At 42.9% G+C, this 21,004-nt stretch overlaps 2 protein-coding genes across 9 annotated transcripts in view; one reads left to right on the forward strand and one right to left on the reverse strand.

Moving 5' to 3' along the window:
* Nucleotides 1-9,185, reverse strand: part of TUBGCP4 (tubulin gamma complex associated protein 4) — a 47,460-nt gene extending 38,275 nt beyond the window's left edge. Inside the window, exon 1 of one of the 5 annotated variants that reach the window (XM_032623246.1) lies at nucleotides 8,811-9,185. In XM_032623246.1, coding sequence (XP_032479137.1) covers nucleotides 8,811-8,888 — 78 coding nt within the window. In that variant the 5' untranslated portion in view covers nucleotides 8,889-9,185. Of the gene's footprint in view, nucleotides 1-8,674; nucleotides 8,721-8,810 lie in introns of those variants that run through there. The other 4 variants (XM_032623244.1, XM_032623243.1, XM_032623247.1 and 1 more) reach the window with 4 other exon arrangements.
* Nucleotides 9,186-9,198: 13 nt separating this feature from the next.
* ZSCAN29 (zinc finger and SCAN domain containing 29) lies at nucleotides 9,199-20,927 on the forward strand. Of its 4 annotated transcripts, XM_032623237.1 has the most exons (6): nucleotides 9,216-9,621; nucleotides 10,174-10,609; nucleotides 11,093-11,297; nucleotides 13,276-13,971; nucleotides 16,258-16,725; nucleotides 17,729-20,927. In XM_032623237.1, exons 2-6 carry the CDS (start codon nucleotides 10,295-10,297, stop codon nucleotides 18,595-18,597), a joined length of 2,553 nt encoding a protein of 850 aa, XP_032479128.1. In that variant the 5' UTR covers nucleotides 9,216-9,621; nucleotides 10,174-10,294; the 3' UTR covers nucleotides 18,598-20,927. The 4 variants fall into 4 exon arrangements, with proteins under 4 accessions (XP_032479130.1, XP_032479131.1, XP_032479129.1 ...); XM_032623239.1 differs by lacking the exon at nucleotides 11,093-11,297 and having other exon boundaries at nucleotides 9,199-9,621; XM_032623240.1 differs by lacking the exon at nucleotides 11,093-11,297 and having other exon boundaries at nucleotides 9,206-9,261.
* Nucleotides 20,928-21,004: the final 77 nt, after the last annotated feature.

Here is a 21,004-nt window from a genome sequence, read left to right on the forward strand (position 1 = left end):
TCAAGCAGAAAAATAGTAGTGGGAGAATGTACTCATTCAATCAACTAAGAAAAAAATCACAGCAAAATGTACATAAAGTTACCATTTTAGCCATTCAAGTGTACAGTTTAGTGGCATTAAGTGCATTCACTTTGTTGTGCAACCATCACCACCATCCATCTCCAGAACTTTTTCATCTTCCCAAACTAAAACACTGTACCTCTTGAATGATGACTCCCCATTGTTCCTTCCCCCACACACCCTGGCAAGTACCCTTCTAATTTCTGTCTCTATGAATTTGACTACTCTACAATATTTATCCGTTTGTGACTGGCTTATTTCACTTAGCATAGTGTCTTCAAGGTTCATCCATGTTGTAGCATGTGTTAGAATGTCTCTCCTTTCTAAGGCTGAATAATATTCTATTGTATGTACATGCCACATTTTGTTTATTCACTTCATTTGTCTATGGACATCTAAGTTGCTTCTGCCTTTTGGCTATTGTGAATAATGCTGCTATGAACATGGGTTTACAGATATCTATTTGAGTCCCTGCTTTCACTTCTTTTGGGTATATACCCAGGAATAAAACTGTGGGATCATTTGGTAATTCTGTGTTTAATTTTTGGAGGAGTCACCATATTGTTTTCCACAGGGACTGAACCATTTTACATTTCCACCAGCAATGCACAAGGGTTCTAATTTCTCTACAACCTCACCAACACTTGTTATTTTCTGTTTTTTTTGGTAGTAACCATCCTAAAGGGTATAAAATGATATCTCATTGTGCTTTTTTTTTTTTTCTGCGGTAGGCGGGCCTCTCACTGTTGTGGTGTTTCCCGTTGCGGAGCACAGGCTCCGGACGCGCAGGCTCAGCGGCCATGGCTCACGGGCCCAGCCGCTCCGCGGCATGTGGGATCTTCCCGGACCGGGGAATGAACCCGTGTCCCCTGCATCAGCAGGCGGACTCTCAACCACTGCGCCACTAGGGAAGCCCCTCTCATTGAGCTTTTGATTTGCATTTCCCTAATGATTAGTGATATTGATCATCTTTTCATTTGTTGCCCATTGTATATCTTCTTTGGAGAATCAACAAACTTTTAGTGACTACGTACTTATCCCAGGCACTGTGATAACAGTCCAAGATTAAATAGTGAACAAAATCAGACATATTTACTACTCCCAAGGAACTCAGAATATTTCACATTCATATTGTATTTTGTGGAAGCCATCTTTATGTGACAGTAACTGTAGTAATAAATAGGCAAAGAAGAATTTTTCTGTTACTGATTCCACAATAATTTGATTAGGAATCCATTTAATGTAGATTTTAATGACACAATGCTAACCATATCTTCAAGTTAACAACTTAAGAGGTAGCATGACATACTCCTTAAGAACTTGATCTCTGGAGCCAGACTGCCTAGGTGTGAATCCCTGAGTTGCCTCTTACTTGCTTGAAATCTTAGGCAAGCAATACCCCTCTGTGCCTCAGTTTTCATACCTATAAAGATGATAATTGTGAGGATTAAATAAATTAATACATGTAAATCACATGTGCCAAGCACATAGCAAGTGCTCAATACATGTCAGCAATTTTTTTTTTTTTTTTTTTTTTTTTTTTTTTTTTTTTTTGCGGTACGCGGGCCTCTCACTGTTGTGGCCTCTCCCATTGCGGAGCACAGGCTCCGGACGCACAGGCTCAGCGGCCATGGCCCACGGGCCCAGCCGCTCCGCGGCATGTGGGATCTTCCCGGACCGGGACACGAACCCGTGTCCCCTGCATCGGCAGGCGGACTCTCAACCACTGCGCCACCAGGGAAGCCCAGCAATTTTTTATTATTAGGACAGCTGTACTCCGTTATTAAGTGATACTCCTATTAAAATTGGCATTTGAGGGCTTCCCTGGTGGCGCAGTGGTTGAGAGTCCGCCTGCCGATGCAGGGGACACGGGTTCGTGTCCCGGTCCGGGAAGATCCCACATGCCGCGGAGCGGCTGGGCCCGTGGGCCATGGCCGCTGAGCCTGTGCGTCCGGAGCCTGTGCTCCGCAATGGGAGAGGCCACAACAGTGAGAGGCCCGCGTACCGCAAAAAAAAAAAAAAAATTGGCATTTGAGCAGTGTTTGTTGGCAGAGTTTTAGAAAAGTTCCAGGTCTGGTTACTCTGAAACAACAAACGATACCTTAAAGTTATTGGTATCATTTGGTACAACCTACTTATATGAACAGGCATTCTGTTCATTAGAGTTACTGAAGTCAAAATAGAAAACAGCCAAATCTGCAGAAAAGTCATTCTACCATTTAACTCAATGTTGACAATTTAGTTTTAGCAAAACAACAGTATATATTACATTAGATCAGTGGTTCTCAGTGGGGGCAATTTTGCCCCCAAGGGATATGGTAATGTCTGAAGATATTTTTGGTTGCACAACTCAGGGTATACCACTGGCATGTAGCAAGTAGAGGCCATGGATGCTGCTAAACATCCTACAGTGCACAGGACGGCCCCCACAGCAAAGAATTATCCAGTCCAAAACGTCAGTAGTGCCAATGCTGAGAAGCTGCATTAGATTAACGTCAATTTGAATTGATCAGTTTGGTAGTTTTATTTACTTTGTAAAAATAACTGGTTTTACAGTTGTTAAAGAGCAATATGCTTGAGTTTATACTTAGCTTAATGTGTATACATATTCAATATTACAATAAACTTATTTTTATCAACACTGGGCATTCATGACAATTTTTCCCTTTATCGAAATGTGAAAAACACCGTTCTGCAGAAAGTATGCAATATTTGCTGATTTTGGTGGAATTTTTTTCTTTCACAAATAGCTTAATACCTACTATGTGGCAGAAACTGTACTAGGTGCTCCTGGTACATCTATGAAGAAGACCACTGTGGTCTTAGCCCCCATGGGCAATCTATGTGAGAGAAAGACTAAACATAGGTAACAACAATAAATAATATGAATTGTGATGTCCTATAAGGGAAATAAACAAGTTGCTGTGATAGAAAATAATGGCATAAGGAGTATACTTAAAGAGGTGGTCAGAGAAGGTTTTTCTGAGAAGTAACTTTAAAGCTGAGAACTTAAGGAGGAAAATATCCGATTGAGACATTTTTATAAGAAAAAAAGGAAGGCAGCTATTGTTCCCATATTCTTTCGTCTCTTTTTACTTCTGACAGTCAGGCACAAACAATTACCTCCTGAATATTTTTCTCCTATATTCCTGGCATTGTGCTAGTTTTACAGAAGAAAAGAAACAATAACAAAAGCAATCTGTTTGATTTATAAGTTTTATAGACCAAGAATGTATATTTTCTGCTCCTCTACAGCCTATACTACCAATTCTCATAGGAACAGGCATGACTTTGTGATCAGACAGAGCTAGATTCAAATCTTGCCTTATCAAGACTAGCCACCATAAAGTTCTCTGAACTTCAGTTTGCTCATCTGTAAACTGGGGCCAACAATACCTAAGTTACTAAGTTATGGAGATGATTAGATAATATTACTGGAAGCAGGAGTAGAAAAGAGTGGTTCAGATACTGGAGCCAGACAAAACTGGGTTCAAAAGGAAACAGAAGTGGGCTTCCCTGGTGGCGCAGTGGTTGGGAGTCCGCCTGCCGATGCAGGGGACACAGGTTCGTGCCCCGGTCCGGGAAGATCCCACATGCCGCAGAGCGGCTGGGCCTGTGGGCCATGGCCGCTGAGCCTGCGCGTCTGGAGCCTGTGCTCCGCAACGGGAGAGGCCACAACAGTGAGAGGCCCACGTACCGCAAAAAAAAAAAAAAAAAAAAAAAAAGGAAACAGAAGCTTTAAATGACACAATAGACCAGATAGATTTAATTGATATTTATAGGACATTCCATCCAAAAACAGCAGATTAGACATTCTTCTCAAGTGTGCACGGAACATTCTCCAGGATAGATCACATCTTGGGTCACAAATCAAGCCTCAGCAAATTTAAGAAAATTGAAATCATATCAAGCATCCTTTCTGACCACAATGCTATGAGATTAGAAATGAATTACAGGGAAAAGAACGTAAAAAACACAAACTCATGGAGGCTAAACAATACGTTACTAAATAACCAAGAGGTCACTGAAGAAATCAAACAGGAAATCAAAAAATACCTAGAGACAAATGACAATGAAAAAAAGACAATCCAAAACCTATGGGATGCAGCAAAAGCAGTTCTAAGAGGGAAGTTTATAGCTATATAAGCCTACCTCAAGAAACAAGAAAAATCTCAAATAAACAATCTAACCTTACACCTAAAAGAACTAGAGAAAAAAGAACAAACAAAACCCAAAGTTAGCAGAAGGAAAGAAATCATAAAGACCTGAGCAGAAATAAATGAATTAGAAACAAAGAAAACAATAGCAGAGATCAATAAAACTAAAAGCTGGTTCTTTGAGAAGATAAACAAAATTGATAAACCATTAGCCAGACTCATCAAGGAAAAGAGGGAGAGGACTCAAATCAATAAAATTAGAAATGAAAAAGGAGAAGTTACAACAGACGCTGCAGAAATACAAAGCACCTTAAGAGACTACTACAAGCAACTGTATGCCAATAAAGTGGACAAACTGGAAGAAATGGACAAATTCTTAGAAAGGTATAACATTCCAAGACTGAACCAGGAAGAAATAGAAAATATGAACAGACCAATCACAAGTAATGAAATTGAAACTGTGATTAAAAATCTTCCAACAAACAAAAGTCCAGGACCAGATGGCTTCACAGGTGGATTCTATCAAACATTTAGAGAAGAGCTAACACCCATCCTTCTCAAACTCTTCCAAAAAACTGCAGAGGAAGGAACACTCCTAAACTCATTCTATGAGGCCACCATCACCCTGATACCAAAACCAGACAAAGATACTACAAAAAAAGAAAATTACAAACCAATATCACTGATGAATATAGATGCAAAAACCCTCAACAAAATAGTAGCAAACAGAATCCAACAACACATTAAAAGGATAATACACCATGATCAAGTGGGATTTATCCCAGGGATACAAGGATTCTTCAATATACGCAAATCAATCAATGTGATAGACCATGTTAACAAACTGAAGCAGAAAAACCATATGATCATCTCAACAGATGTATTAAAAGCTTTCAACAAAATTCAACACCATTTATAATAAAAACTCTCCAGAAAGTTGGCACAGAGGGAACCTACCTCAACATAATAAAGGCCATATATGACAAACTCACAGCAAACATCATTCTCAATGGTGAAAAACTGAAAGCATTTCCTCTAAGATCAGGAACAAGACAATGATGTCCACTCTCACCACTATTATTCAACATAGTTTTGGAAGTCCTAGCCATGGCAATCAGAGAAGAAAAAGAAATAAGAGGAATACAAATCGGAAAAGAAGTAAAACTGTCACTGTTTGCAGATGACATGATACTATACATGGAGAATCCTAAAGATGCCACCAGAAAACTACTAGAGCTAATCAATGAATTTGGTAGTTTCAGGATACAAAATTAATGCACAGAAATCTCTTGCATTCCTATACACTAATGATGAAAAACCTGAAAGAGAAATTAAGGAAACACTCCCATTTACCATTGCAACAAAAAGAATAAAATACCTCGGAATAAACCTACCTAGGGAGACAAAAGACCTGTATGCAGAAAACTATAAGACACTGATGAAAGAAATTAAAGATGATACAAATAGATGGAGAGATATACCATGTTCTTGGATTGGAAGAATCAATACTGTGAAAATGACTATACTAGCCAAAGCAATTTACATATTCAATGCAATCCCTGTGAAATTACCAATGGCATTTTTATGGAACTAGAACAAAAAATCTTAAAAGTTGTATGGAGACACAAAAGACCCCGAATAGCCAAAGCAGTCTTGAGGGAAAAAAACGGAGCTGGAGGAATCAGACTCACTGAGTTCAGGCTATACTATAAAGCTACAGTAATCAAGACAATATGGTACTGGCACAAAAACAGAAACAAGATCAATGGAACAAGATAGAAAGCCCAGAGATAAACCCACGCACCTATGGTCAACTAACCTATGACAAAGGAAGCAAGGATATACAATGGAAAAAAGACAGTCTCTTCAATAAGTGGTGCTGGGAAAACTGGACAGCTGCATGTAAAAGAATGAAATCAGAACACTCCCTAACACCATACACAAAAATAAACTCAAAATGGATTAGAGACCTAAATATAAGACTGGACACTATAAAACTCTTAGAGGAAAACATGGGAAGAACACTCTGACATAAATCACAGCAAGATCTTTTTTGATCCACCTCCTAGAGTAATGGAAATAAAAACAAAAATAAACAAATGGGACCTAATGAAACTTCAAAGCTTTTGCACAGCAAAGGAAACCATAAACAAGACGAAAAAACAACCCTCAGAATGGGAGAAAATATTTGCCAACGAATCAACGGACAAAGGATTAATCTCCAAAATATATAAACAGCTCATGCAGCTCAATATTAAAAAAACAACCCAATCCAAAAATGGGCAGAAGACCTAAATAGACATTTCTCCAAAGAAGACATACAGATGCCCAAGAAGCACATGAAAAACTGCTCAACATCACTAATTATCAGAGAAATGCAAATCAAACTACAATGAGGTTATCACCTCACACCAGTTAGAATGGGCATCATCAGAAAATCTACAAACAAATGCTGGAGAGGGTGTGGAGAAAAGGGAACCCTCTTGCACTGTTGGTGGGAATGTAAATTGATAAAGCCACTATGGAGAACAGTATGGAGGTTCCTTAAAGAACTAAAAATAGAATTACCATATGACCCAGCAATCCCACTACTGGGCATATACCCAGAGAAAACCATAATTCAAAAAGACACATGCACCCCAATGTTCATTGCAGCACTATTTACAATAGCCAGGTCATGGAAGCAACCAAGGTGTCCATCGACAGATGAATGGATAAAGAAGATGTGGTTCATATATACAATGGAATATTACTCAGCCATAAAAAGGAATGAAATTGGGTCATTTGTTGAGATGTGGATGGATCTACAGACTGTCATACAGACTGAAGTAAGTCAGAAACAGAAAAACAAATATCGTATATTAACACATATATGTGGAACCTAGAAAAATGGTACAGATGAACTGGTTTGCAGAGCAGAAATTGAGACACAGATGTAGAGAACAAACGTATGGACACCAAGCGGGGAAAGCAGCGGAGGGTGGTGGTGGTGTTGTGATGAACTGGGCGATTGGGATTGACATTTATACACTGATGTGTATAAAATTGATGACTAATAAGAACCTGCTGTATAAAAAAATATATTATTCAAGTCATCCAATGATGGAATGACCCAGTTGACTGTATGACTGATTTGACTAATAACAGAGTGATGTGAGTAACAACAACGACAAAAAAATTAAATAAAAATTCAAAAAAGACATAGTTTGAAAGTAAAAGGAAGGAAAATGACATACCATACAGTAAACATAGAAATCTGTTTTTCTGTCAGGCTTGGCTATGTTACTATCAGACAAAGTAGGTCTCAAGAAAAGAAGTATTACCAAGGATAAAAATAAGGCTCAACAAAATTCTGAAAATTTGAACTCTGACAGAGTTTGTTCTCTGACTATAATGCAGTTAAATTAGAAATCATTAAGATATCTAGAAAAACCCCTCCAAATACTTGGAAATTAAACAATACAAATCTAAATAACCCATCAGTCAAAATATAAGAAAATAAAATAACAGGCATGGATTTGAATTTCTGCTTCATCACTTACTATCTTTGACTTTCACAAGTAACTTAACTTCACTTTGCCTCAGTTTTCTCATCTTTAAATCTAAGTAAACTGGTTAAAATCACTCCTAAATCTTAAAATATATCAGATTTGTGTTTTGTTTCAATCCCACCACCAATAACGAATGCAGATTATTTTCAATGGTAATAACAGCGATAAACTCTATATATACATAGAGGACACTATTATTTTTAAAATACCCTTTAGATGTGAAAAGATGTTCAACATCCCTACTTATTAGAGAAATGCAAATCAAAACTACAGTGAGATACCACTTACACCAGTAACAATGGCCATCATTAAAAAGTCTATAAAAAAAAAAAAAAAAAACTGGGTTCAAGACCAAGTTTGCTAATTGCTACGTGATCCCTGACACCTGGAGTTAATCTCTGAAATGGAGATAGGTGGTTGTGAAGATTAAATGAGATAAAGCATATAGCACATAGCCCTTCCCCCTCACACATTCCTGGTTACATGAAGGCCCCCCTCCAAATTCTCCTAGTGCAGAAATTTCCCGGGCGAGGTGTAATAAGGGAAACACTCTCACTTTTTCGTCCAACAAAACTGTCTGAACCCTTATTGTGCGTCAGGCACTATGTATTTGGACTAGCTTTCAAAACTCAGTTTAAAAGCACATACAGGGCTTCCCTAGTGGCGCAGTGGTTGAGAGTCCGCCTGCCGATGCAGGGGACACGGGTTCGTGCCCCGGTCCGGGAAGATCCCACATGCCGCGGAGTGGCTGGGCCCTTGCGCCATGGCCGCTGAGCCTGAGCGTCCGGAGCCTGTGCTCCGCAATGGGAAATGCCACAACAGTGAGAGGCCCGCGTACCGCAAAAAAAAAAAAAAAAAAAGAAGGGAAAAAAAAAAGCACATACAATTACTGAGCCCTCCGGTTACCTGCCCAGGGACAAGCCCCTCACGCCTCGGCCCCTGCAAGCCCCGCCTTCTCGGTACCTCAGACTCCTCCCCTTGGCACTAGCTCGCTCCACCCATTCCGCTCTCGCTAGTTCCCGCGCACTGAGGCGGACAGTACCTGCAGGCCACTCCGCTTGTTCCAGGTGAAAATGGACCCTGGGTACCCGCTCAGAGCCAAGAGCAGTTCGTGGATCATTCTCACGGCCGACCTCGAGTCCCTATATCCGTCGCACCCTCCTCCAGAGCCTCACCAGGCGACCAAAGAGGCGAGCGCTCCCTCCACTACACGCACACAGGACCCCGGAAAGGGCAGTTCCTCCTGACTGTACCCGCCGAGACTACTGCTGAGGAGAGCTGACGGGAAGCCGGGAAGGGGTCGGCGCGCCGCGTCCCGGAAGTGAGCCGCGCTCGCCTGGGCCCACTTGCAGACTCCAGCTGGTGCTCCGCAGGAGTCGCGGGAGCTTCCCTCGCGCATGCGCCTCCAGCGCCCGGGTCGCCCGCTCGGACTTCCGGTTTGGGAGCTGAACTGGAAGGCTGGAGAACCCGGGCTGGAGCCCTACCCCGAGTGGGTGAGGCTAGCCCGCGGTCAGAAATGCGGGTGGGTTGAGTGACAGCCCGAGAAGGAGAAGCTCCCAGGGGTGGGTCGGAGGGTGCTCTCAGGGCGCTTAGCCCGGTCGGAGGCCTCTGGAGGGGCTCACGACGGCTTTCGAGAGTGACCTGGCCGGAGAGAGAGAAGACAAAGAGGCCGGAACCCCGCATCCGCAACCTTGCAGCCCTCGGAGCGCCTGGCCAGCACCCGAGCTTGTCCTCAGGAGACCCATGACTACTGCCCCTTCGGACTCCCACTCTCCACCAACTCAGTGGGACTCTCCCCAAGCCCACCCGGCCCTCGCTTCAGGAGCCCAAACCAACTTCTCTCAATGCGCGAGGTTTCCATTCAGTAGTTCCCGGCTATTTACTGAGCGGTTACTTTTGCTGTGAGGGAGAACAAAGACCCAGTATTCAGTACTTGATTTTTGTTTGGGGTGGGAATTGGTAGTGGTGGAGTCCGAGGGGGCGGGGCGGACGGAGAGGGCCTTGGGGAAGGACGGCGGAGGTACTGGGGGAGATCAGCTGCGACCCGCTGGACAGAGGCTTTTTGTTGCCTTCAGCAGGATGGTGACATGCCTTTAGAACCACTCGAGCTCCCATATGGTTCGAACACACTATGCTACACTGGTCGGGGGAGCTTCAGTGGGTCAGATTTGGGGGAGGTGGAAGAGGAACAGACAGTACTTTCTATTCTTTGCTGCTTACCTGGGCTGCCCTGCAAGTCGCCCAGAAATGCAGCTTTTGAATGGTCTCTCACCTTCATGCTCGGTTTTGGCTTGCTGTCCTGAAGTTGGTGCTACGTGGAGCATCTGTGAAGTCAGGCCAGCTCTGGCAAGACTTCAGACATATGAGTATGTTCCTTCTGATAGTGCCATCTCTCTCTACCCTAGGAGGAAACTTCTTACAGAGAGAGACTCATCTGCAGGTGATTCTCCAAGGACATGAGAAGATGGGTGTAAGCTGTGGAACCTAGACCCTTAAGTGGAGGGAAGCTGCTTTCTGCTGTGAACGATGGCCAAACCCACCCTGAGAGGGAATGGCACTAACTCTGAGACCTTCCGACAGCGCTTCAGGAGATTTCATTACCAGGAGGTAGCTGGGCCCCGGGAGGCTTTCAGCCAACTCTGGGAACTTTGCTGTCGGTGGCTAAGGCCGGAGGTGCGCACCAAGGAGCAGATTGTAGAATTGTTGGTGCTAGAGCAGTTCCTGACCGTCTTACCTGGGGAGATCCAGAAATGGGTACAAAAGCAATGTCCAGAAAGTGGAGAGGAGGCAGTGGCTCTGGTGGAAGAATTAGAAAGAGAGCCTGGAAGACCTGGACGTTCGGTGAGCAGGGAGGGGGTATTCAGAAGTGTGTGACTGGGCAGGGGCAGGATAAAAAGCCAAATTAAGGCCCAGTCAGATTTAAAGTGGGGCACAGTCTCCCTTGGTGATGCTTATACTTCTGGTCCTTTACTAGGTAACTTTTTCAGATAGAGCTTATCGGGAGATGCTACCTGGGTGTACCTTTGCTAGGTATCATAACGAGTTATTCATAGTTTCATAGTGTTTTACTTAATAGGGAAGAAAGGGGAGTTATTTTTTAGCCTGGAGTCGGGTTTACTATTTTGATCTTTTTCTTTTGTAGTTCCAGCTGCTCTAAGCTAACAGTAATGGACTAAGAAAGACCCTTGTTCACTATTAACCACCCCCCACCCCAACCCTAGCCATGTCCGAAAAGGATGATTTCTTTTGGGGTAATAAATAATCTCCTCTGGGAATACCCCTCATTATGACCTTGCAGTGACAATTCATGGGGGTTGTTTCTAGGTCACAGTCTCTGTGAAGGGGCAGGAAGTGCGCTTGGAGAAGATGACACCCCTGAAATCATCACGAGAGTTATTAAGTGTTCGGCAGGAGTCAGTGGAACCCCAGCCCAGGGGTGTACCCAAGAAAGAGAGGGCAAGAAACCCAGACCTGGGACCACAGGAGCAGATGAACCCAAAGGAGAAGCTCAGACCTTTTCAAAGGAGCGGTGAGGAGTAGATTTATATGGGTAGATAGGATGCCATTCTAAATTGGGAAGTAGGGTTGGGAGTAGTGAGTGGGAAAGGGATTTCAGGAAAGAGTGGAAATAGAGTATGCAGTGCTGGGGACCTCCTGAAGGCATATAGTTTAGCTCTCTGCTGCAATTCTTATATTTCCTCTTTTGATAAGTCTGCCAGAGGATGGCTCCCTAGTTTTTCCAGAACTTGAAATTTCTTTCCTCCTGGTAATGATGACACTACGTCAGTATTTTCTAGATAAAAATTCTTTTCTATACTTGAAAGCACATTTTCCTTTTAGTCATTTTCTTTCTCCATATTAAACTATATTTGTTTCTTTCTGCTTTTCCCCAGAAGCTCCATTCTTCAGACCTACTAAGTTTTTGTTACTCTCCCTTAGAAACTTTAAGTTCTCCAAATAGCATGTTAGTTGTGGAGAATTAAATTATATATATTATTCCAGTAAGGGTCTGGTAGGTAGAAGCAGAGTAAGAATTTTACTTCAGAATTTCACTACACTTTCTTTCTGTATAACTCAACTAATGATTGTCGTTCACTTGATACTCCCTCGTCTCTTAGAGCTTTCCCCATTGTCTTTGTGCCTAGTTCTTATTCTTAAACTTGATTTTGTGGAACTTGTTTTTCTTCTTTGTACTCTGCAGAACTCCATTTTGTGTGTTTTTTTCTTTGATCACTTCAACTTGTTGAGGTTGTTTTGAATTCTGATCTTATCATCTAAGACGCTAGGCTTCTCAGCCAGTCTGGTAGTGGTCTCTGTTTAGTCATCCAGATGCAATCCCTCAACTGCACACACAGACTTGCAGAATTAATCAGTTTTAAACACCTACCATGTGCTCAACACCTTGCAGGGTACTCTGCAATGAGAAAAGGTGCCTATCCTCAAAAAGCCTATAATATGATTGAGAACACAAAAATGAACATAAATATGTGCTGAACTGAACTGTATTGAAACAGTGCCAAACAATGACTTGTTACTCAATTGTGTGAGTACAGTAGGGGTTTGGCAGAGTGGGAGACGAGGGAGGGCTGTAGGGAAGGCTTCATGGGGGCACTGATGGGTTAAATTTCGATAGAAGGGAGGGAGTTAAAGGAAAGGCACACAGTGGTGAATAAACATGTGCTGTGTTTTGGAGAGGAGTCTGCTTTGAACGGGCCATGCCTGGTAACCATTCAGGTTAAGGTTTGGCAATATAAACAGCATGTGAGCTGAGGAAGTAAGAGCCTGGAGTTAGGTAGGACAGTGACTGCTGCAGTTACCCAGGTGTGAGAAGGTAAGGGGTCTAGACTTGGATGGTGGCAGTAGGAATAAAGGATATACTAAGGGAAAAACCTTTTAGAACTTCGTGACTCAGTGTGAAGGAAATGGAAGAGTTGAAGACAGTCTCCCCCTTGAAATCACTCTGAGTTTAATTCTCTGGCCCCAAGTAGAGAACTACAGCTGATCCTTGAACAACGTCAGTTTGAACTGTGTGGGTCCACTCATACATGGATATTTTTCAATAGTAATTACTACAGTACTGTGGTTGGGTAAGTCTGCAGATGTGGAGGAACCGTGGATCCAGAGGGCCTGCTATGAGCTGTACTTGGAATAACCCCCACGTTGGTCAGCTGTGTAGGAAGCAGGAGGTGACTTTCCAGCAGTGCAGGACCTGCCTACAAGTGGTTAGGAGACCTAGGGAGCAACTTGGAACAGAATTATCTGCTCTGAACACACAACAGAACGTTTTCCTCTTTTGTCACCCTGCTCTGGAAAGTAAAATATTTCTCATTTTTTGAGGTTTCATGTATTTTTCCCCACTTTCTTCAACCCATTGAACTTTCTGAAAACATTTTCTTAGATACTTTGCTTTATAAGCCTCTTGGATAAAAAAGGCAGGTCTGAACTCAGAGATGTTTTTTATGATCAGTCCAAACTATGATATCCTTTGTTTGCTTCCCTGCAAGCAGGATTTCCATTTCCTAAATCCAGTGTGGTCTCCAAGTTGGAGCAAGGAGAGCCATGGATCCCAGATCTGGGCTTCAAGGAGAAGGAATTCCCAAGAGGCAGTCACACAGGCGACAAACGAATGCATGCTGATCTGTTACCATCCAGGAGAGAGAGAAGAAGCTGGGTGGAACAGGATCACTGGGGCTTCGAGGATGAGAAGGTGGCAGGTGTGCACTGGGGCTATGAAGAGACCAGAACTCTCCTCGCAATTCTCAGTCAAACTGAGTTTTACGAGGCTCTCCGAAACTGTCATCGAAACAGCCAAGTGTATGGGGCTGTGGCTGAGCGGCTCCGGGAGTATGGGTTCCTCCGGACCCTGGAGCAGTGTAGGACCAAGTTCAAAGGTCTCCAGAAGAGCTATCGGAAAGTCAAGAGTGGCCACCCACCTGAGACCTGCCCCTTCTTTGAAGAGATGGAAGCCCTGATGAGTGCCCAGGTCATTGCCCTGCCCAGTAATGGCCTGGAGGAGGCAGCCTCTCACTCTGGCCTGGTGGGCAGTGATGCTGAGACTGAGGAGCCAGAGCAACGGGACTGGCAGCATAAGGAGGGAGAAGATGCCATGGCTGAAGAGTCTGACAGTGAGGAAGTGGGCCAGGAGGCCACCCCCCAGGACCCCGACAAGTCCACCACACCCGTCCTTTTCCGAAGCCCAAGTGGTAAGCTTTTCTTCTTGGGGTTTTAGGATTAGACTGAGGAGTTATGAGACTGGATGTGGAGTCAGGAAGCTTAAAGTCACCTGCCAGCTTTGTCACTTAGCGAACAGAGGCATTTCTTAGTTCTCTGTGTATTTCATTCTCTTTTGTGGGAAAATCATTGAGCTAATAGTAAGTAGAGAATAATTTTAGATATTTTAAAGAAGTACACTCAGAGAATTCACGAGACTCCTGAAAAGGAGTATCATTCCTTCCATTTCTTTCTTAAAATATTTTTTCCTGATTATAAAATCACTGAAGGCTGAGAAAAACTTGGTACTGTATTATCTTTAAGGAGACCTAATATTTGTTCAGCACCTTATATGAACTGGTGTTTTATCTTTACTTCTCCAAACTCAAGGTCAGTTTATTATGTGTTCCTTTTTACTTAGAAGAGCATAGTGAAGGACTGCCCAAAGTTGGGGAAACATTTTGTTTCCTCTGTGAGACCTGCAACACACATTGGCATTTTAACAGGACTAAGAAGTCTTGCAGCAAGAAACCTTGCTTAACACTCTGCTGAAATATTTGCCTGTGGAACCATTTTAAAATATCACTTATTACTGTTGATGTAATTTGTACAACCATGTTGCTATGGGAAGAGCACCAAGTATGAATCAGGAGACTTCGTTTCTAACCCTGACCACTAATCAGCTGGGTGACCTCGCACAGCTATCTGGCCATTTCACAGTTTGCGTCCTCAACTGGAAAATGTGGCACAGCAGCAGGACTACTCTAGAGTTGCAGTTCCACTGGGAACAGTTATGTGTCCCTTCCATGTTTTATTATATGTTGTTACTTTTGTTCTGTTCTAGTCTTCTTCTGTCTTGGACTTTTTCTTTTCCTTTTTAAAATAAATAAATAAATTTATTTATTTATTTATTTTTGGCTGCGTTGGGTCTTCGTTGCTGCACGTGGGCTTTCTTTAGTTGCGTCGAGCGGGGGCTACTCTTCATTGCGGTGCGCTGGCTTCTCATTGCAGTGGCTTCTCTTGTTATGGAGCACGGGCTGTAGGCACGTGGGCTTCAGTAGTTGTGGCATGCAGGCTCAGTAGTTGTGGTACACAGGCTTTGTTGCTCCACGGCATGTGGGATCTTCCCGGACCAGGGCTCGAACCCATGTCCCCTGCATTGGCAGGCAGATTCTTAACCATTGCACCACCAGGGAAGCCCTTCCTTTTCCTTTTTAAAAAAAATTTTGGGATTTCCCTGGTGGTCCAGTGATTGGGACTCTGAGCTTCCACTGCAGGGGGCATGGGTTCTATCCCTGGTCTGGGAACTAAGATCCTGCATGCTGCATGGCCTAAATTAAAAAAAAAAAAATTTTTTTTTCCCCGTTTTGTCACTGGAATAAATTTCGGTAAATCACAAACATGGCACATGTGCTAGCTGCATTACTTGCAGTGAGTGGAGGGTAATGGAAGCGGTGTAATCTCCAGCTAGCTCTCAAGTGGGAGGAAGGCTCTTAGAATCTTCCTTCCCTCTCCCTTGGGTACCTTCAGGGAGCAGAGCCTGTAGTCATCCTGAAGAAGTACTGCCCAAGCTGGGATGGCCTGCAGCATTAGCAGAGTTCAGGCCAGAAGATGCTATCTGCTCTGCTTCCTTCCTCTTTCTGGCTCTGCCACTCCTTCACTCCTAAGATGGTGCATAACTACAGGTTCTTATCTTGTACCCTTCAGGTCTTTGCTATTGCTGGGTTGGCTTTTTTTGAGATTGTGGCAAGTGAAGAAGGGCCGTAAAAGGGATTGGATTAAGCAGCAGTGTGATTCTTAAAGAGACTCTTCCTTGGGATTTTGAGTCATTCTATGGGAAACTTAATTCATAAGGAAGTAGGACTGGTAGAAAAAGATTGATCAGAGAATTTAGGGATGGCTCATGGCTGACAGTGACTGATTGTGGGTCTTCTTCCCCATACCAGTTATTTTCTAATTAGGATCAGAATTACCGGAAGAATGGGGAAATGCATTCTGTACACCTGCCTCAGAGTACATAACGATTGTTACTGTGATAAGGTGGAAAGGCCTCTTTGGAACAGAATGTAGTTATAAAGGTCTCTGTGAAATTGATATAGGATATAGAGAAGCAGAACATTCTGAGAGTTTGTATTGATTTTGGAAACATGAGGTGTTTTTACTTTTTCACCTAGGAGCCCGAGCTTAGGTGATTTTTCATGATGCAGATGATAGGACTGAGGAATTGAGACTATAAAGCCCTGGATTAAGTGGTGCTGAAATTTCTCTTCTGGTGGCAGGTGTACACTGGGGCTATGAAGAGACAAAGACCTACCTTGCAATTCTTAGTGAGACTCAGTTTTATGAAGCCCTCCAGAACTGCCACCGCAACAGCCAGTTGTATGGAGCAGTAGCTGAGCGGTTATGGGAATATGGCTTCCTTAGGACACCAGAGCAGTGTCGGACCAAGTTTAAAAGCCTCCACACCAGCTATCGGAAGGTCAAGAATGGCCAAGCACCAGAGACCTGTCCCTTCTTTGAAGAGATGGATGCTTTGGTGAGTGCCCGGGGTGCTGCCCTGCCCAGTGATGGCCGGGAAGAGGAGGTAGCCTTGTGTCCCACCCAGGAGACCAGTGAGGCCGATGCCGAGAAGCAAGCCGAGGAAGCAGATGAGGCCATAGAAGAAGATTCTGAAGATGATGAAGAAGATACCGAGGTACCCCCAGAGGCTATGACCCGTGCTCCAGTCTTATTTCAGAGCCCCAGTGGTAAGATCCTTTCACTTCTTAAGGTAGATATAGCAAATAGCAAAGGGAAGGCAGTGGGATTTAGGAGAAAAATCATGAGATTGAAGACCAGAAGTGGCCTCTACACCCAGCTCTCATGGATTCTTATTGTGACCACCTTCTCTCTTCTCCATGTTTCCTGTCTATTATAAAGCAGCTAGTTTATATCCCCTATTCACTTGACCTGCCTCCTCACACTACAGCATCAATCTGAGATGGCTGCAGACTTTGTAAACTAGCCATCATCTGCATGTGACCTGCTAGGTTACTAGGCAGTTTACCTAGCAGGGAATCTGAAAGCCTACACTTCCCAAGTAGCATGTCATATACCCATAGATGGATGAAGTTGATTTTTAAAGTTCATTCTCATTTGTTTTTTCTTCTAGTTTCAGCTTGTAAACCAGCTGTATGCTTGCTTTATTCACATATATGAAAACCTGATAACCTCTTTCTTCAGACACACTTATGCAAAAGTCTGAGATTTCTGAGGGAACTGATCCTTTGAATCTCAGCTACTGTATAAGAAAAAGAACCCCCAAACTTCATTATGGCTTCCCTCCTTGTGAGGAAAATTATTCTGATTTTGGAGTCACACATATATATGTATGTGAATCTAGACTATGTTGTTTATTAGTTGAGTACCTTAGAGCAAGTTACTTAACCCTGTAAATTCGCTCATATGTTAAGACCTACCTCATAAGGTTGATGTAAATGAAGTACCACAGTGAAGCACTTAACACAGTGCTTGGGCATTTGATAAATAAGTTTTCTTTTCCAAAAGTTCTTTAGATCAGCATTCTTTAAGTGTGTTCCACAGAGCATCGATTCCATTAGAGAAGTAAAACATCAGAATTTTAACAGATGGTAGTTATTTGGGATCTAGAGCTCCCTAATTTTTACATTTAATCATCTAATGTGATGCTTGCTTTACCCTGGTACTTAACTGAGAAAATGGATAACTTTTAAAATTCTATTCTTATGTCAGGTTTTGAGGCTGGATTTGAGAATGAAGAGAATCTAAAACGGGATATTGCTGAGGAAGTACAACTACACAGGACGTTACTTGCAAGGTCTGAGAGGAAAATTCCCCGGCATCTTAATCAAGGTAAAGGCATTGAGAGTGAATGTAGATCAGGAAGACAGTGGGAGAAGACCCCAGGGGAGAGAAGAGGAAAACCAACATTCCCAGAGAAGAGTTTAGGTAAAGTTCTAAGTCATCAGAGACCTTACTTGGGGGAGAGACCCTATAAATATCTCAGATATGGCAAAAGCTTTGGTCCAGACTCCCATCTCATGCATCAGATATCCCCTCAAGTAGAAAATCCATATAAATGTGCTGACTGTGGGAAAAGCTTCAGTCGGAGTGCACGCCTCATTAGACACCGGAGAATCCACACTGGAGAGAAACCTTATAAATGTCTTGACTGTGGGAAAAGCTTCCGTGACAGTTCAAATTTCATCACCCATAGAAGAATCCACACAGGAGAGAAACCGTATCAGTGTGGTGAGTGTGGAAAACGCTTCAACCAGAGCTCAAGCCTTATCATTCACCAGAGAACCCACACAGGAGAAAAGCCCTATCAGTGTGAAGAGTGTGGGAAAAGCTTCAATAACAGTTCTCATTTTAGTGCACATCGAAGGATACACACAGGAGAGAGACCCCATGTGTGTCCTGACTGTGGAAAGAGTTTCAGTAAGAGTTCTGACTTACGTGCACACCACAGAACCCACACAGGAGAGAAACCCTATGGGTGTCATGACTGTGGCAAGTGCTTCAGTAAAAGTTCTGCTCTTAATAAGCACCGAGAGATCCATACACGAGAAAAGCTTCTCTCACAGCCAGCCCCTAAGTAAGCCCCTGAGGATCTATGAAGAAAACAGTCTCATCACATGTATTGAAATTGTTTAGAAAAGTCCTCCAATAGTGAGATCCATCTCCTAATTTGTGTCTGACTAGTTTAGGAAATACTCTAGAATTTACCCCACTGTTCGTTCCTATGTTTCTTCTGGATCTAGAGTCAAATTCCCAAAGCATCTTAAGAATGAAAGGAAGATTTCATTCCCTCTCCTTGCCTTTATTGACGGCAACACCTTTCCCTCTCAGTGCCTATGTTGTTCCCTTAATAGAGAGGACACAGTAGTAGATCCTATGAGTGTGACGTGCACCCTTCTTTACTCATCCTGTTATAGACTGCATTTCAACTAGAAAAACCCATCACAGCAGCATTTCATGGAGAAGTAGTAAGAATTCTCATTGAATGGGTGTAGCTCTTTATATAGCAATGGAAATGCAAAGAAGAATGACTTTTCCTGCTCACTTAACCCCGTGCTCAGAATGATATATTTGTCATGCACACTCTTCCTTTACCTTAAAGGAGAGTTTAAGTGTTCAATTTGGTTCTGACCTATAAGTCATTTTGTCAAGAACCTAGGTGTGCTATATGGGGAAACAATGTAAACCTCGTATAAATATTGAGGTGTGAACCCTGGATTTCTTAGTTTCTTCCAAGCTCTAGAAGCTTTGGAATAGAAAAATACTGTATTTACAGCGTCTGGTGTGATTTTATTTTTCTGGTCCATCTCATCAGAATTTCATGTGTCCCTTGTGGTCCAGAAGCTTAAAGAGCAAGCCAGTTGGATGCGGTGACAGGGAAAGCAGTTAGAACTGCCAAGAGGGAATTGTCCATATTCCACACACTCTAAACACATGGGCTAGTGTCATGCACCCTGTGGACATAATACTGACCTGCAATGCGCAGAGGCCACTTGCCACATTCCCACGGACTGGGAAAACAGACCACTTTCTGCCAACAAGTCTTTACCCTAATGGTAAGGAGGACAGATTATCTGTGGTCAGTGGAGTTGACAATACTTACACACACACATGCACACATATTCAACTGTATACATCTACTTTTAAAAGCAGCTGTTCAAATGCAAGTGTAATTCTGATCTTTATGATCAAATAGTATTGAATTAATTGCCCACATGTTCATAGCAGTATGATGAGCAGGTACAGCACAAGTTAAACAGACCCTGTCCTCTTCCTTACAAACTAAAACAGATGACACTGACATGGACAAATAGTGCACATGTATAGCTGCAACAGTTTTAGAGAAATCTAGAAAGCTAGGTAGTAACACTATGCATAAAACTTGAGGTCTGATGCATTAGAGTTTGGAAAAAATTTAAGAGGTATTTTCTTCTCTTTAATCAGGAAGGCTTCATGAAGCAGGAAGTGCTCAGAGGGAAGGTTACTGGGTGGGATGAACTTTCCAAAACTCATTGCAAAATTGAGTGCTGAATGGGTGAAAAATGGGAAAACTGGGGAGCAAGGGAGCAGAGGGCAAAGGACAGACTGTAAGGAAGGTTAGACAAAGCTTGGAGTAGCACAGAATTGGAGAGGTAGCAAGATATGGGCCGTGCAGAAGGCAGAGAGGGACTGGCCTCAGCTAAAACATGGAGTGCCAGGCAGATCAGGAGATGGGCTCCCATCCTCCAGAGTAAATCAGGTACTGTGCTGTGCTTACTGACAAGGACACAGCTGACTGGCACTGGGGAAGAAGTATGAGCAGTCTTAGGGGACTAGCTCCTATGGGAGACGAAGGTCAGAAACCAGTATCTTAAGAAGATACTTCAATGGGCAGTTCAGAGGAAAGAAGAACGTGAGTGATGGCCAAGGCCTGGGATAAGTAGCTGCATCATTAGTCACATTGAATGAGTGGGGATGGGAATGAGATCTGAGAGAGAAGTGGGGAGGTAGAATTTTCTATAATCCATAGCTTACTGTGGTAGATGAAAGATTAGTTAGGGTTCTGGTGCTGAGGGAATTTCCTAATTCCTAACTCTTACGAATTAAGGGGAGATGGTGTCTCAATTATGTTGCCTAAGCAGACAGGAAGATACAAGAAACACGAGTCTAAAGCAATGCCTCGGGATCTGAGATAGTTTAGGAAGTGTGCTATAGTGTTTTTAAAAATGAGATCACTTGTCTTCAGTATATCTATGTATAGTCTTGTGGGAAAAGCACTGGTTGTGGTACCAACAGATACAAATTCTGGTTCCAAATGTCTTATGTGTAAGTCAACCTGCCTCCATTTCCCTTTCTGTAAAGCAGAACAGTGTTTACACCTTAATCTGCCTCTCAGGGATACCATGTTAATAAAAATTCTATCTATAAAATGCCCAGTGGTTCTCTAGGTGTTTTTTTAAAAAAATGTATATATGCAAATTATGATTAAGTTGTTGCTGGTAGGAAAAG

The sequence above is a fragment of the Phocoena sinus genome, chromosome 2 (genome assembly GCF_008692025.1).
Source record: "Phocoena sinus isolate mPhoSin1 chromosome 2, mPhoSin1.pri, whole genome shotgun sequence".
Lineage (NCBI taxonomy): Eukaryota > Metazoa > Chordata > Mammalia > Artiodactyla > Phocoenidae > Phocoena > Phocoena sinus.

What these genes read in the sequence shown, in the direction of transcription:
- ZSCAN29 (XM_032623237.1), top strand. Translation starts at nt 10,295, where the DNA reads ATGGCCAAACCCACCCTGAGAGGGAATGGCACTAACTCTGAGACCTTC. An exon ending in CAGACCTTTTCAAAGGAGCG is followed by an intron (nt 11,298 to 13,275) that starts GTGAGGAGTAGA and finishes CCCTGCAAGCAG; the next exon opens with GATTTCCATTTCCTAAATCC. An exon ending in CTTATTTCAGAGCCCCAGTG is followed by an intron (nt 16,726 to 17,728) that starts GTAAGATCCTTT and finishes TTCTTATGTCAG; the next exon opens with GTTTTGAGGCTGGATTTGAG.